Source organism: Oncorhynchus keta, chromosome 28, assembly GCF_023373465.1.
Source record: "Oncorhynchus keta strain PuntledgeMale-10-30-2019 chromosome 28, Oket_V2, whole genome shotgun sequence".
In the NCBI taxonomy this organism is placed as follows: domain Eukaryota; kingdom Metazoa; phylum Chordata; class Actinopteri; order Salmoniformes; family Salmonidae; genus Oncorhynchus; species Oncorhynchus keta.
The window spans coordinates 39,107,086-39,125,612 of record NC_068448.1 but is presented as its reverse complement, the minus strand read 5'-3'; the positions used below and the strand labels follow the sequence as shown (position 1 = coordinate 39,125,612).

The following is an 18,527-nucleotide window of genomic DNA, read 5'->3' as shown; positions in this document are numbered from 1 at the left end:
TCACCTGCTCTGTCTACCCTACCTGCACTCACCTGCTCTGTCTACCCAACCTGCACTGTCTACCCTACCTGCCTCATTAACTATTGTTGTTGTTAAGGTCTTTTGCATAATTCAATAGCAGGTGAGGCAGCTATAGCAGGGCAGACATTTGGCAGAAAACTGACTTGTTGGAACGGTGGCATCCTATGACGGTGCCACGTTGAAAGTCAATGAGCTCTTCAGTAAGGCCATTCTACTGCCAATGTAGAGATTGGGCATGGAGATTGCATGGCTGTGTGCTCAATCTTATACACCTGCCAGCAATGAGCGTAGCTGAAATAGTCGAATCCACTAATTTGAAGGGGTGTCCACACTATATAGTGTAGCTCCAAATTTGTATTATTTATTTCATACAGTCTCTTTCGCTCATCTTTATTAAGGGTGCCAATAATTATGGACGTGACTGTAGATACAGAGATTATAGAATGGACTGAGAAGAGTGAAAGCATCTATCTGACATCTTTAGATTGTCACACCTCTGTTGCAATGACAGGGAACGTGGGGCTGGGATGGGAGGAGGGAGGGTGAGAAAGGAGGGAGGGAGGAGGGTGAGCGAGGAGTGATGGAGGAGGGTGAGAGAGGAGGGAGGGAGGAGGGTGAGAGAGGAGGGAGGGAGGAGGGTGGAGAGAGGAGGGAGGGAGGGTGAGAGAGGAGGAAGGAAGGAGGGTGAGAGAGGAGGGAGGGAAGAGGGTGAGAGAAGAGGAAGGAAGGAAGGAGGGTGAGAGAGGAGGGAGGGAGGAGGGTGAGAGAGGTGGAACGAGGGGTAAGAGAGAGTTAAGGGCCTTCACCAAAGTCAGGCTTCCTCCTCAGGGAGCGTAAGACCTTGGCCTTGGAACAATGCCGGCAGCTGTGGGTTATCAGGAATCTTCCTCTGGAATGTCAGACTGAGACACGGTACACTTCCCACCACAGCTGTCCTCCGGTGGCACTGTCACTTGCCAAAGCTAACGCAGCCAGCCAGCAGACACAGGCCAAGACACAACCCAACCTAGACCAGGCTAGCACAGGGCACAACAGCACAGCAGTGCAGCAGACCTGAGTACAGTTCAATACCATACCTAGAGCCCTATAAAATCTGTGTTGCGGAAAACCTGCATGGATTCACGGAATCCAGACAATAAAAAGGAATTAAAAAAAATATACATATATATATTTTTTAAAAACTTTAGTAAGAAATCAACTAAATGTATTGAACTTAATCAATTGGGTGCACACTGCCTGCCATCCAGGACACCTACAACACCAGGTGTCGCAGGAAGGCCAAGAAAATCATCAAGGACCTCAAGCCACCTGAGCCATGGCCTGTTCTCCCCACTTCCATCACTCAGACGCGTGCAGTCATGGGTAAAACGAACAGACTGGCCAATAGCTTCTACCCCCAGACCATCAGGCTGCTGTATAGCCCCCCAACCTCAACAGACAATTACCCTGCCCACACACCAATGGACATTAACATTCATCACTGTCACGATTGTAAACATGTATATATTCTACATTTTTTATTTCATAGCTTCATTCACACCTGCACTGTTGGGAGCTCGGCGCTTAGGAATGTCACTGTACACTGCAACTACACCTGTGCATGTGACTAAATAAAAACATCTCATCGAATCGAACATTCATCCGCCCAAGTTAATCATACGACATGAACAAAATGCATCAGTGATTTCCTTCTGATGACCAGGTGGTGAATCGCATCTCTGCATGTCTGGCAGACATATCAGTGTGGATGACGGATCACCACCTCAAGCTGAACCTCGGCAAGACGGAGCTGCTCTTCCTCCCGGGGAAGGACTGCCCGTTCCATGATCTCGCCATCACGGTTGACAACTCCATTGTGTCCTCCTCCCAGAGCGCTAAGAACCTTGGCGTGATCCTGGACAACACCCTGTCGTTCTCAACTAACATCAAGGCGGTGGCCCGTTCCTGTAGGTTCATGCTCTACAACATCCGCAGAGTACGACCCTGCCTCACACAGGAAGCGGCGCAGGTCCTAATCCAGGCACTTGTCATCTCCCGTCTGGATTACTGCAACTCGCTGTTGGCTGGGCTCCCTGCCTGTGCCATTAAACCCCTACAACTCATCCAGAACGCCGCAGCCCGTCTGGTGTTCAACCTTCCAAAGTTCTCTCACGTCACCCCGCTCCTCCGCTCTCTCCACTGGCTTCCAGTTGAAGCTCGCATCCGCTACAAGACCATGGTGCTTGCCTACGGAGCTGTGAGGGAAACGGCACCTCAGTACCTCCAGGCTCTGATCAGGCCCTACACCCAAACAAGGGCACTGCGTTCATCCACCTCTGGCCTGCTCGCCTCCCTACCACTGAGGAAGTACAGTTCCCGCTCAGCCCAGTCAAAACTGTTCGCTGCTCTGGCCCCCCAATGGTGGAACAAACTCCCTCACGACGCCAGGACAGCGGAGTCAATCACCACCTTCCGGAGACACCTGAAACCCCACCTCTTTAAGGAATACCTAGGATAGGATAAAGTAATCCTTCTCACCCCCCTTAAAAGATTTAGATGCACTATTGTAAAGTGGCTGTTCCACTGGATGTCATAAGGTGAATGCACCAATTTGTAAGTCGCTCTGGATAAGAGCGTATGCTAAATGACTTAAATGTAAATGTATGTAAATGTAATTTCTATTGTCCTGGGACTTTGTGAAACGGCACAGGAAGAGTCCTGTCTGTGTGTGTCGTGTGGTGCGCCTATGTTTAGTCTACACTTTGAGTAGCTGTTCGTGGTAATGTTAATGATCACCGTTTTGCATTGAATCCAGTAGCCATTTGTTTTGCAAACTCTGCAATCACATGAGCGCTACAGAATCACTGGTGTACACTACAGAAACACTGATGTACACTACAGAAACACTGGTGTACACTACCGAATCACTGGTGTACACTACAGAAACACTGGTGTACACTACAGAAACACTGGTGTACACTACAGAAACACTGATGTACACTACCGAAACACTGGTGTACACTACAGAAACACTGGTGTACACTACAGAAACACTGGTGTACACTACAGAAACACTGGTGTACACTACAGAAACACTGATGTACACTACAGAAACACTGATGTACACTACAGAAACACTGGTGTACACTACAGAAACACTGGTGTACACTACAGAAACACTGGTGTACACTACAGAAACACTGGTGTACACTACCGAAACACTGGTGTTCACTACAGAAACACTGATGTACACTACAGAAACACTGGTGTACACTACAGAAACACTGATGTACACTACAGAAACACTGGTGTACACTACAGAAACACTGGTGTACACTACAGAAACACTGGTGTACACTACAGAAACACTGGTGTACACTACAGAAACACTGATGTACACTACAGAAACACTGGTGTACACTACAGAAACACTGGTGTACACTACAGAAACACTGGTGTACACTACAGAAACACTGGTGTACACTACCGAAACACTGGTGTACACTACAGAAACACTGGTGTACACTACAGAAACACTGGTGTACACTACAGAAACACTGGTGTACACTACAGAAACACTGGTGTACACTACCGAAACACTGGTGTACACTACAGAAACACTGGTGTACACTACAGAAACACTGGTGTACACTACAGAAACACTGGTGTACACTACAGAAACACTGATGTACACTACAGAAACACTGGTGTACACTACAGAAACACTGGTGTACACTACAGAAACACTGATGTACACTACAGAAACACTGGTGTACACTACAGAAACACTGGTGTACACTACAGAAACACTGGTGTACACTACAGAAACACTGGTGTACACTACCGAAACACTCGTTTACACTACAGAAACACTGGTGTACACTACAGAAACACTGCTGGTGCACATTACCGAAACACTGGTGTACACTACAGAAACACTGGTGTACACTACAGAAACACTGCTGGTGCACATTACCGAAACACTGGTGTACACTACAGAAACACTGGTGTACACTACCGAAACACTGGTGTACACTACCGAAACACTGGTGTACACTACAGAAACACTGGTGTACACTACAGAAACACTGGTGTACACTACAGAAACACTGCTGGTGTACACTACAGAAACACTGCTGGTGTACACTACAGAAACACTGCTGGTGTACACTACAGAAACACTGCTGGTGTACACTACAGAAACACTGGTGTACACTACTGAAACACTGGTGTATACTACAGAAACACTGGTGTACACTACAGAAACACTGGTGTACACTACCGAAACACCGGTGTACACTACAGAAACACTGGTGTACACTACAGAACACGGATGTACATTACCGAAACACTGGTGTACACTACAGAAACACTGGTGTACACTACAGAAACACTGCTGGTGCACATTACCGAAACACTGGTGTACACTACAGAAACACTGGTGTACACTACAGAAACACTGGTGTACACTACAGAAACACTGGTGTACACTACCGAAACACTCGTTTACACTACAGAAACACTGGTGTACACTACAGAAACACTGCTGGTGCACATTACCGAAATACTGGTGTACACTACAGAAACACTGGTGTACACTACAGAAACACTTGTGTACACTACAGAAACACTGCTGGTGCACATTACCGAAACACTGGTGTACACTACAGAAACACTGGTGTACACTACCGAAACACTGGTTTACACTACAGAAACACTGGTGTACACTACAGAAACACTGGTGTACACTACAGAAACACTGGTGTACACTACAGAAACACTGATGTACACTACCGAAACACTGGTTTACACTACAGAAACACTGGTGTACACTACCGAAACACTGGTGTACACTACAGAAACACTGGTGTACACTACCGAAACACTGGTGTACACTACCGAAACACTGGTGTACACTACAGAAACACTGGTGTACACTACAGAAACACTGCTGGTGTACACTACCGAATCACTGGTGTACACTACCGAATCACTGGTGTACACTACAGAAACACTGGTGTACACTACAGAAACACTGATGTACACTACAGAAACACTGGTGTACACTACAGAAACACTGGTGTACACTACAGAAACACTGATGTACACTACAGAAACACTGGTGTACACTACAGAAACACTGGTGTACACTACAGAAACACTGGTGTACACTACAGAAACACTGGTGTACACTACCGAAACACTGGTGTTCACTACAGAAACACTGATGTACACTACAGAAACACTGGTGTACACTACAGAAACACTGATGTACACTACAGAAACACTGGTGTACACTACAGAAACACTGGTGTACACTACAGAAACACTGGTGTACACTACAGAAACACTGGTGTACACTACCGAAACACTGGTGTACACTACAGAAACACTGGTGTACACTACAGAAACACTGGTGTACACTACAGAAACACTGATGTACACTACAGAAACACTGGTGTACACTACAGAAACACTGGTGTACACTACAGAAACACTGATGTACACTACAGAAACACTGGTGTACACTACAGAAACACTGGTGTACACTACAGAAACACTGGTGTACACTACAGAAACACAGGTGTACACTACAGAAACACTGATGTACACTACAGAAACACTGGTGTACACTACAGAAACACTGGTGTACACTACAGAAACACTGGTGTACACTACAGAAACACTGATGTACACTACAGAAACACTGGTGTACACTACAGAAACACTGGTGTACACTACAGAAACACTGGTGTACACTACAGAAACACTGGTGTACACTACCGAAACACTCGTTTACACTACAGAAACACTGGTGTACACTACAGAAACACTGCTGGTGCACATTACCGAAACACTGGTGTACACTACAGAAACACTGGTGTACACTACAGAAACACTGCTGGTGCACATTACCGAAACACTGGTGTACACTACAGAAACACTGGTTTACACTACCGAAACACTGGTTTACACTACAGAAACACTGGTGTACACTACAGAAACACTGGTGTACACTACCGAAACACTGGTGTACACTACCGAAACACTGGTGTACACTACAGAAACACTGGTGTACACTACAGAAACACTGGTGTACACTACAGAAACACTGCTGGTGTACACTACAGAAACACTGGTGTACACTACTGAAACACTGGTGTATACTACAGAAACACTGGTGTACACTACCGAAACACCGGTGTACACTACAGAAACACTGGTGTACACTACAGAACACGGATGTACATTACCGAAACACTGGTGTACACTACAGAAACACTGGTGTACACTACAGAAACACTGCTGGTGCACATTACCGAAACACTGGTGTACACTACAGAAACACTGGTGTACACTACAGAAACACTGGTGTACACTACAGAAACACTGGTGTACACTACCGAAACACTCGTTTACACTACAGAAACACTGGTGTACACTACAGAAACACTGCTGGTGCACATTACCGAAACACTGGTGTACACTACAGAAACACTGGTGTACACTACAGAAACACTGGTGTACACTACAGAAACACTAGTACAGAAACACTGGTGTACACTACAGAAACACTGGTGTACACTACAGAAACACTGCTGGTGTACACTACCGAATCACTGGTGTACACTACAGAAACACTGGTGTACACTACAGAAACACTGATGTACACTACAGAAACACTGGTGTACACTACAGAAACACTGGTGTACACTACAGAAACACTGATGTACACTACAGAAACACTGATGTACACTACAGAAACACTGGTGTACACTACAGAAACACTGGTGTACACTACAGAAACACTGGTGTTCACTACAGAAACACTGGTGTACACTACAGAAACACTGGTGTACACTACAGAAACACTGGTGTACACTACAGAAACACTGGTGTACACTACAGAAACACTGGTGTTCACTACAGAAACACTGGTGTACACTACAGAAACACTGATGTACACTACAGAAACACTGGTGTACACTACAGAAACACTGGTGTACACTACAGAAACACTGCTGGTGCACATTACCGAAACACTGGTGTACACTACAGAAACACTGGTGTACACTACAGAAACACTGCTGGTGCACACTTGCATTAGAGGGTAACCACACCCAAAATTCTACATTTCTTATATTTTTCTAGATGTCAAAAGTGGTCTCCTGAGGTGGTTTAAGATTTGTTGAGGACTTAGAACATTCAATTGAGTTGCTTTTCTGTGTGACTTTTGAGAACAAAAACCTGGGGAAAAAACGGGGAGGGGGGGGGCAGAAACCCGGGGGGAAAAAAACAGGATAAAACGGATTTTGGGGAAAGACTAAACGGAATCAGGCAAAAAAAAAATAAAGATTTTATAGCGCCCTACATGCCACACAGTGTGTTCTCTCTCATTCTGGAAAACCAGCACTACAATAGAAAAATAACTAAGCAGTTTCTCCCTCTGGCTGCTGTGCCCTTGTGTCCTTCTCTCTCTCTCTCCCTCTCTCTCTCCTTCCCTCTCCCACTCTCTCTCCCTCCCTCCCTCCCTCCCTCCCTCCCTCTCTCTCTCTCTCTCTCTCCCTCCCTCTCTCTCCGCTCCTCACAAACTTAATGGAGGAGAAAAGAGAGCCCTCAGGCTGTGAGACTCATTCTGACGCACATGCAACAGTGTGTCAGCCCAAATTGCGTTTCACCAAAGCCAACCTGGGCCTCACACGCAGGCAGCGCAGCACAGTATAATATAGTAAGGCACAGTACAGTACAGCCATAGGTCCCAATGAACTCAATTCACCCAGGATACAGCCATTATTAAGCCATACAGGGGGCAGAGGTAGAAAGAGAGAATTAAAGAGAGGGAAATATAGAGAGCGATAGAATGAGGAGAGAGAGAGAGGAGCGAGAGACAGAGTGAGGGAGAGAAAGAGACAAGAGTGAGAGAGACAAGAGTGAGAGAGAGTGAGAGAGCGAGAGAGATAGAGTGACACATCCAGGCCGGGGGGGTCAGTGCCAAAGTTTCTCTCATTAGTGAGATTAGACCTGAGAGAGTCGCCTTGTCAAACCAGGACACCCCTCTGCGTGTGTTAACGCTCCGTCTGCTACCCCACCCCCCTGTCTGCACCCCTCCTCCCCACATCTGGCTAGGAGAGCGCAGGAGACTTAGGAAACATATCGGTGCCTGACATAAGACAACGCATGTATGGGTTCATTCAAAGTCTGTTGACAGATTGCGGAGCAACACCTTTGGTTGATCTGCCTGTCTGTCTCCGAGGGGGGCAGAGGGGGAAGGAGATGTTAGGAAAGACTATGCAGAGTCGGAGAGAGAGATCGGCCCTTTCAATGGACCCACACCCGAACCTACAGTATTACACACACACACACACACACACAGACACACACACACACACACACACACACACACACACACACACACACACACACACACACACACACACACACACACACACACACACACACACACACACACACACACACACACACAGCACACACACACACACACACAGCATTGCATTACAAGCACGCACACCTTTCAGACACATTTACAATACAAGTCACTGGCTTGCCATGTCAAGGTGCTTAGCCGACGTCCGTTAATCTCATTCTCACAGTCTAGACTCACTCCGCCTGCTCGGCACAAAGGCACCAAGATAAGAACGTGACAGAAACCATAAACGGAGAAGTTGGTCAACAGACACAACGCTTAAGACAACATGTCTGTGTTTTAACTGCTTTCCATAGAACAAACGCTCTGAGATCACAGATTCATACAGCTGAGGACCAGACTGCAAGGCAGATCTAGAAACCATAGAAACTCCCCATTGGAAAAGCATGTAGAAACCCGAGAGCGAGAGAAAATAAAGAGCAGGTCCTTCTGGTTTGAAACAGGTCCCTCTCTCCATCGAGCTGTTCCTTGATGCCCTGAAGAGCGATCACACTCCGGCTTACGAGCAGCAGACACAAGCCCGACGCCACACTCTCACCCTGCTCCAACACGGACGGACACCACAGGAGAGAACTTACGACGTGTATTATGATATGCCGATTGATCGAGACATTCGCCCATAACAACATTTTTCCCCATTCGTCCCATTTGACCGGCTGAGTCTTCGACACAAACTCAAGTAACTGTATAACTACATAACCATTTGACTCGTCCAGCGACTCAAAGTAACTAACGGTATAATCCAGAAATGAAACCCAAAACCTAACAGGCAGAGAATGCTATTGGGGCTGCCTGGAAGTCAATATTCTTCCAACTCTAATTAACTGGGCAGATAGATTGTCCTGCTGAACGGAAAAAAAGAGGGATTTGAGGGCAAAACCAATACAACCGAAACTATCACAACTGTCCCAATGCATCATGATCCAGTTCTGTGCGAGAGCGTTAGTGGGGGAACCAGAAGGAGTGGTATCCGAGCAGCGAGGAACCTATGAGAATCTCAACTCCTGGAGCCGGGGGCATATCTCATCTGATATGATGTGAGAAAAAAAAACACCTGTTGATGGAATTGCAGGGGGGGGGGGGGCTTTCTAGGGTGAAAACACAGCGGTAATTTGCTGTGAAGTACCAAGCACTGCAGTTCCCCAATACAGGAGAGGGGTGTGTAGACAGGTAACAGCACATCAGTAATACTGCAATACCAAGAAATAGCGATGGGTGGAAACAACAGCCACCTGAAGTCCACACTAGAGCGAGTGTTAATTCGGAACATAAAGAGCCCACTGTGATGATGGATCTCACCACGCACGCACTCCTCCTCTTCCATTTCCTCTTTCCCTCTCTCTCTCTCTCTCTCTAAAGAGGCAGCTGCCCTGGCTGCTCCATGAAAGGCTATGACACATCCAGGCCAGATGTACTGTGAGAAGTTGCCAGTTTGCTCTCTGAGACCAAATGATTATGCACATTCAGCCTGGGAGGCTGGGAGACACAGAGGCAGGCCAGTTGACTGGGGGAGGGAGCTGAGGCCTGAGGCTTCTGGCAAACACAGGAGGAAGAGGAGGAGGAGGGGCAGACACTAAAGCCAGGCAGATGAGTTACCATGACATGTAGGGTGGGTTGACAACATCAATGTCTACGCATCTCGAAGCTGCCAGGTGGTAAACCGTAGATGGCTCCCTTCAGCTAGTTTTTATCTTGTTCTTGATACCACCTTCTTGTTCTGAGGTCTTTTGACTTATATGTCACGTCTATGCTAATATGGCTCAAATTCGCTAGCTAGCTAACCAACAACTGTAATGATGTATTTGAGAGACCACAAATGCTTACTGTGCATTTATGTTTTCAATAAACATTTGGGGACAATATATAGTATAGTATAACAGTGCTCAGAATGGTGGTGTGCATTTTGGAGCAAAACCCAGTGGAAAGCAATGTGAACCGTGGATATTTGGTGACTTTGTTGGCAATAGCACCATCAGAAGACCTAAGCCCCCCTCCTACTTACTGTTGCCGTCATCTTGTCACTCTCCACCATGATGGCTGAAGAATACTTGTTGGATGGCATTACTGTTGCAGTTGTGTTCTTCAGGGATTGTTCTTTTGTTTCTCTTCTAACCTGGAGGTAAACCAGAAAAACAATGTCGCAGTTAGGAGAGTGCACGAAACAGCACATTTAAATGTGCATTATTTCACACAATTGACATACATTTCCCATACTTCCCCCTCTTACAAGTTCACAGACTAAACAGAGAGAACCTTGAGTCAAATACAAATTCCTTTCTAATCACACAGAATCACTAGCTAAGTGTCCACCTGAATATGTATTACTATAGTATTATAATATTACTATAATACACCAGTGCTACATTTTGGACGTACGTCTTCTACTCAAATGCCCACCACAAAAGTTAGATCTCATGTTTCAAAAATAAGCTTTAACCTCGTTGTCTTTAAGCAACAGTATTGACACTACAATCAGAGCATCAGAGAAGATCCCCACCAAAATAGGCTCTGAAAGCTAATTCACACGTAAAAATACATTTATCGAAAATCATTTGGATTTGGTGGGAACTTAGTAGCAACAGCTCAAGAAACGACATCAACAATATAGTTCCTCAACATAAAGTGTTCTTCTTCCTGAAGTTCAAGGTCAGAGTTGGGGATACAGGCAGGGATGTAGTGGAGGATAAACTCACGTAAATAAGATTTCGCATCTTTTTATTTCTGAAACAGCGTTTACTCACCTTTTTATTTTGTTAATGAGCGTTTACCCACGTATTATTACGTTCCCAGTGTTGATCAAAGCTTATATTGTCGATCTTCTTGAGATGTAATCACGCCTGCCTCTTTGCGAACGAGTGGAATCATGAGTAGTTGTTTGTTTGTTATGTTTGTGTGCGCCCCTCGGATTTGTCTTGTTAGTAGCACATTCACCACTCTCTCAAACAGCCCTCTCGCGAGTCGCAGCACCTGCGAAAACTAACTTCACCAGCTCGGAGCTGGGCTCAGCAGACCAACGGCGCCGACAGACTAATAGGTTTGCGAGATGCCAGACATAAGGTGTCCGTGACTCAGACTGTGTCTCCAGACATCTCCCAAACAAAGAAAAAACAAGACTCCCGTAAAGTTAGTGCACAACTGGTAAATAGTCACGTAGTCAGGTGACTAGCTGCCAGCAGAGACTTCTTTTTCTTCTTTTTTTTCACCCCTTTTTCTCCCCAATTTCGTGGTAGCTACTATCTTGTCTCATCGCTACAACTCCTGTACCGGCTCGGGAGAGACGAAGGTTGAAAGTCATGCGTCCTCCGATACACAACCCAACCAAGCCGCACTGCTTCTTAACAGAGCGCCATCCAACCCAGAGGCCCGCCACAGGAGTCGCTGGTGCGCGATAAGACAAGGATTTCCCTACCGGCCAAACCCTCCTTAACCTGGACAACGCTAGACCAATTGTGCGTCGCACCACGGACCTCCCGGTCTCGGCCGGTTAAGACAGAGCATGGGCGCGAACCCAGGGTCTCTGGTGGCACAGCTGGCGCTGCAGTACAACGCCCTTAACCACTGCTCCACCCGGGAGGCCAGAGACTTCTATTCATATTCCAGTAATGTTAAAGGGCTCTGGTGTTAGGATGAAGTAAGAAGCTAATGTTAAAGATGAACTGAAAGATTTTTGTAAGTTAAGGTGATTTTTGATAACCAAATGTGATAATGTTCCTACTCTTAAAACTGCTGAAAAACTCATATTTTGTCACAGATCCCTCCGGAACTGTCATTATGCACACCTGGTCCCTAATTCCCATTCATTAGTAATTGTATAAGTGTGCCCTTTGTTCACCATTGTCCTGTCGATTATTGTTACAATGTCCGTTGGTCGTGTGAGTACCTGTGCTGTGTTGTTTTGGCTTTCGTGCCACGTGGATTGTGCAGATGATTACGGGTCTCGTTCCGTGTGGTATCATTGTTTCGATTGTGTATTTATTCGAAGTACTCCTTGCATGTTTGTTTGGGTTTCTACTCTGTGTTTTGTATAATTGTTTGTTTGGTCTTCATCCCCGTGTCTAAACATGGCACACTGTAATTTGGGTAAATAAAAAACCCTATTACGCATTCCTGCGCCTGTCTCCCGACCATTTATGCCAACGTGACATATTTATGTTAAAACATTTGAAAATGGCCTCATCTGACTACTGACTACTACCGCCATCTTGATAATGTGTCATCAATGACATCACTTGAATGGTTCGGCTGAAAGGCAGACCAGACAACAATAAAAAAAAACTGAAAACAAGTGCCTTTTTAGAAGGCTATCCTGCTAGAGACTAGCCAGGTAACATGGCATGAATGACAAATAGAAAATTATACTGTGCCAGGTGGTCTACCATAGCCAGCTAGTCCAAAACAATGGCAAGCTCAGTTATCATTGATGGATATTTTGCTAACGTTAGCTTGTGAAGTTAGCAGAACAGCTTGCTAGTTAGCCAACTTGCCAGCTTGAATACTCATTTTTCTAGCCAGCTGTTTCTAGCCCAGCTAGCTAGCTAGCTAGCCTCTACTAGATTTGACACATCTGAAGACCCTCAATACAAGACATATATATATATATAACATTTCCTGCATTGTGTACACGATCTCCCTTCAAAAGTGTCTTTATTATCAGGTGCATGACCATGTAGTTAGCTAGCTTACTAATCTTGTTTTCTGTTAGCTAGCTTGCTGGCTAACACAGTATGATGCCCATTCCGAGCCGGTCACGGGTGCACCTCAGCCACACTCAAGGTACTAAACGATATCATAACCGCCATCGATAAAAGACAGTACTGTGCAGCCGTCTTCATCGACCTTGCCAAGGCTTTCGACTCTGTCAATCACCATACTCTTATCGGCAGACTCAGTAGCCTCGGTTTTTCGGATGACTGCCTTGCCTGGTTCACCAATTACTTTGCAGACAGGGTTCAGTGTGTCAAATCGGAGGGCATGCTGTCCGGTCCTCTGGCAGTCTCTATGGGGGTGCCACAGGGTTCAATTCTCAGGCTGACTCTTTTCTCTGTATATATCAATGATGTTGCTCTTGCTGCGGGCGATTCCCTGATCCACCTCTACGCAGACGACACCATTCTATATACTTTCGGCCCGTCATTGGACACTGTGCTATCTAACCTCCAAACGAGCTTCAATGCCATACAACACTCCTTCCGTGGCCTCCAACTGCTCTTAAACGCTAGTAAAACCAAATGCATGCTTTTCAACCGATCGCTGCCTGCACCCGCATGCCCGACTAGCATCACCACCCTGGATGGTTCCGACCTTGAATATGTGGACACCTATAAGTACCTAGGTGTCTGGCTAGACTGCAAACTCTCCTTCCAGACTCATATCAAACATCTCCAATCGAAAATGAAATTAAGAGTCGGCTTTCTATTCCGCAACAAAGCCTCCTTCACTCACGCTGCCAAGCTTACCCTAGTAAAACTGACTAACCTACCGATCCTCGACTTTGGCGATGTCATCTACAAAATTGCTTCCAACACTACTCAGCAAACTGGATGCAGTTTATCACAGTGCCGTCCGTTTTGTCACTAAAGCACCTTATACTACCCACCACTGCGACTTGTATGCTCTAGTCGGCTGGCGCTCGCTACATATTCGTCGCCAGACCCACTGGCTCCAGGTCATCTACAAGGCCATGCTAGGTAAAGCTCCGCCTTATCTCAGTTCACTGGTCACGATGGCAACACCCATCCGTAGCACGCGCTCCAGCATGTGTATCTCACTGATCATCCCTAAAGCCAACACCTCATTCGGCCGCCTTTCGTTCCAGTACTCTGCTGCCTGTGACTGGAACGAATTGCAAAAATCGCTGAAGTTGGAGACTTTTATCTCCCTCACCAACTTCAAACATCAGCTATCTGAGCAGCTAACCGATCGCTGCAGCTGTACATAGTCTATTGGTAAATAGCCCACCCATTTTCACCTACCTCATCCCCACAGTTTTTATTTATTTACTTTTCTGCTCTTTTGCACACCAATATCTCTACCTGTACATGATCATCTGATCATTTATCACTCCAGTGTTAATCTGCAATATTGTAATTATTCACCTACCTCCTCATGCCTTTTGCACACATTGTATATAGACTCCCCTTTTTTCTACTGTGTTATTGACTTGTTAATTGTTTACTCCATGTGTAACTCTGTGTTGTCTGTTCACACTGCTTTGCTTTATCTTGGCCAGGTCGCAGTTGCAAATGAGAACTTGTTCTCAACTAGCCTACCTGGTTAAATAAAGGTGAAAGAAAAAAATTAAAATGTCAAAACTACTGTAATGTTTAACACAGCTAGACCTTGCTTGCTGAATGAACACAAAAACATGTGCAAGTGGGTTTTGACTGGACTATAGACACTTATTTGATGCTAGCTAGCTGCTTTCTTATTGTGGACATCATGCATTTAGCTAGTTTACTAATGTCGGGTAACAGTAGATTTTTTTATTTATTTATTTTACCTTTATTTAACTAGGCAAGTCAGTTAAGAACAAATTCTTATTTTCAATGACAGCCTAGGAACAGTGGGTTAACTACCTGTTCAGGGGCAGAACAACAGATTTGTACCTTGTCAGCTCGGGGGTTTGAACTTGCAACCTTCCAGCTACTAGTCCAACGCTCTAACCACTAGGCTACCCTGCCGATCTGATGTGTCACGACTTCCGCCGAAGTTGGTTCCTCTCCTTGTTCGGGCGGCGTTCGGCGGTCGGCGTTGCCGATCTTCTAGCCATCATTGATCCACTTTTCATTTTCCATTTGTTTTGTCTCGTCTTCCCACACACCTGGTTTCAATACCATCATTACATAGTGTGTATTTAACCCTCTGTTCCCCCCCATGTCCTTGTCCGGAATTGTTTATTGTAAGTGCTTGTGCACATTATGTCTGGTGTGCGACGGGTTTTGTACCCATTGTAGTGATGGTTTTGTTTACGGTGATTTTTATTATTAAACTGCGCCGTTGTAACACAGTTCTTTGCTCTCCTGCACCTGACTTCTCTGCCGCCAGTACGCACCCCTTACATGATGCCTCTGACCAATGTGCTCAAAAACGTATGCAAGTGGATTTTTGACCGGACTATACAGGTTTGTTGACACAGTTGTGAGTATTTTATAGTTTTTCCATCTCAAGCTGATTGTTTAAGGTTAGATTTGATTCACTTCTTGATCAGTCTTGATCAAAAAGTCATGAGTAAAGCGCGTAAACTACCATTCCCATGACGTTGTTTCAAATAGTATACATTTTCATAACAAGGTTACCTAACATTGACATGTAAATCAATGGTTCAACAAGGTTACCAAACACTGACATCTAAAATAATGTTGTTGGTTGAATTGAGCATTTCAGTTCTACTTTAAACAGATCCTGACCTCAGCAGGAGCAAAAAATAGGCTAGTTCTCATTCTAACGTTGCTTTACAGAGAGTACTAGTAACACAGACAGTGGTGAGCTTGAGAAAGGCTGCAATGCATGCAGGAGGAGGCAGAGGAGACACAGAGAGATAGGAAGCAAGCAGAGAGGACAGTACAGAGGTTCCAAAACTTGAGGTCGGGGCCCAAGTGCACAAATTTGTTTACATCCCTGTTTATGTGCATTTCTCCTTTGCCAAAATGATCCATCCACCTGACAGATGTGACATACCAAGATGTTGATTAAACAGCATGATCATTACACAGGTTCACCTTGTGCTGGGGACAATGAAAGGCCACTGTAAAATGTGCAGTTTTGTCACACAGCACAATGCCACACATGTCTCAAGTTTTGAGAGAGCGTGGAATTGGCAGGAATGTCCACCAGAGCTGTTGCCAGATCATTTTATGTTCCTTTCTCTACCATAAGCCGCCTCCAACATCATTTTTGAGAATTTGGAGGTACGTCAAACCGGCCTCACAACCGCAGACCACGTGTAACCACGCCAGCCCAGGACCTCCACATCTGGCTTCTTCACCTGCTGGATCATCTGAGACCAGCCACCCGGACAGCTGATGAAACTGAGTAGTATTTCTGTCTGTAATAAAGCCCTTTTGTGGGGTAAAACTCATTCTGATTGACTGGGCCTGGCTCCCCCTGGCCCTCCACCCCCTCCCATGGCTGCACCCCTGCCTAGTCGTGAAATCCATAGATTAGGGCCTAATTTGATTTATTTCAAGTAATATACACAACAATATACACATTTTTCTACGGATGTCTACCCAATGACCTGACAGAGACAATGCAGAGAAATATTTTCTATGTTTTGGCAATTGAATGTTCACTATTTTTGGCTTTGGAATTTCCATTAAAAAGCTCGAAAATCATTTAATGTAAAAATAAAATAAAAACTTTAAAAAACAAACTGAACTCAAAAAGCACTATTCCCTCAACACTACTGTAGGCCTACATTAAAATGCAACCAATATGCAAATAACAGTTTACAAAAAAACGTTGATATCGGTGGTTGTTCGTCTTATCTCGTTAGCCCCCTGACTGAAGTTTACAGCGCACCCACCTTTTTGTTCACCACTACATCACTGGATGCAGCACAGTGGGCTCATAATGAGGCCCGGGAGCAGACCAGACATGTCCATACACTTCCCCGGGAATAAACACACACACAGAGGCCGGGAAGGACCTAACAGGTCAACAGTATTGTCAAACATGCCTCTGCAGAGAGAGAGAGAGGAATTTGTCTCGCAGGATAGTGATTTGACCCCGCTGGAGGGCAATGAGCGAGGTCAGATAAGGCTGGTTGGTGCCTAGTGATCAGGCGGTTACCAAATTGAAATCGTGTGTTGGGGCACTGCTGTCGTTTTGTTTGAGAGATCATTTCAGAGAGATAATTTCAGCCACTGGCTGAATGTTATTATCAACGGGAGGGGCTCAAAAGTCAGCCCTGCAGCACCCCATAAACCAAAGAACATTTACAAAGAAGAAGTGAAAGATCACATACAGCTTACGGTGCAACACATACATCCCCGTTTGCATGAATATTCCAGGCATTAAAAGAAGAAGCCCATCCCCAAGACCAGAAACAGCCAGGGCCACAGGTGCATCCTGCAAACTACGGGACACACACACTCGGGTACACACACTCACACACACACTCACTCACTCACACACTCACTCACACTCTCTCTCTCTCACACTCTCTCTCTCTCTCACACTCTCTCTCTCTCACTCACACTCTCTCTCTCTCTCTCTCTCTCTCTCTCTCTCTCTCTCTCTCTCTCACAGCCAAGGAAAATCTTAATGATCCTCTCTAAATGACTCAAGATTAGTCTCTAAATAAATACATTTACAACAAGCTTTCAAACCACTTGTTTTTACTGCTTCTTAAGAAACACATTGAAATGCAAAGCCACATTGAGGAGTTAACACTGGCAAAAGCCATGGCGACTGAGAGGGTGAAGGTAGGAGGTGGAGGGGAGGGTGGGGGGACAATAAGGGGCCACATCAAAGTTCTTTCGGCAGCCTGAATGTCAGAGATTAGGGCTACAACATGAAAGGTTTTTTTTTTTTACCCACAGGGGGTGTCACCGCTAACAGCCATTACAATTCTGCAGCCTACCTTCAAATGTACTATTCATAAATTCTGTGTGCAAGAAACTGTAGGCCTACAGTATTTGTTATATTTGTAACCTCCAAATAGTTCAAACTGGGGCAGAAAAAAAATGAAACATGTGGATGTTTTAAAATGAGTGTGTTCACACGTGTGCCTGCCAAAGCAATGAGTTTTTGTTCTTAATTAGAAACGGTATCCGTGAATGTGTGGTTAATAAAAATGTATCTTTGGAAATCCCACTACGGCGGGCATGCCTTGAGCAGGCCCAAGCGGGTTCACACGGTGCGGTTTCGGCTACAGTCAAATACGCCAATTATTCTATTACTTTCGCGCTGATGCGTGTGAACTCTCAGAGAATAAAGACCCAACTTCAAAGACTCTGCAAACCTGATATAACAATCCACTCAGGTGCCCAACAGTTTACGAATTCTGTAACACTCAAACAACTAGGCTAGGGTTATAGACCTATTATATTAAGTTTCCGCATTACAATGTAGGCCCATT

The 18,527-nt window shown here is 45.3% G+C and overlaps 1 protein-coding gene across 5 annotated transcripts in view; it reads right to left on the bottom strand.

The window, feature by feature from the left end:
- LOC118361107 (DNA (cytosine-5)-methyltransferase 3B-like) overlaps positions 1–18,527 on the bottom strand; it is a 63,794-nt gene that overhangs the window by 41,349 nt on the left and 3,918 nt on the right. For all 5 annotated transcript variants that reach the window (XM_052482981.1, XM_052482983.1, XM_052482979.1 and 2 more), the window contains exon 2: positions 10,449–10,559. In XM_052482981.1, coding sequence (XP_052338941.1) covers positions 10,449–10,559 — 111 coding nt within the window. The remainder of the gene's footprint in view (positions 1–10,448; positions 10,560–18,527) is intronic.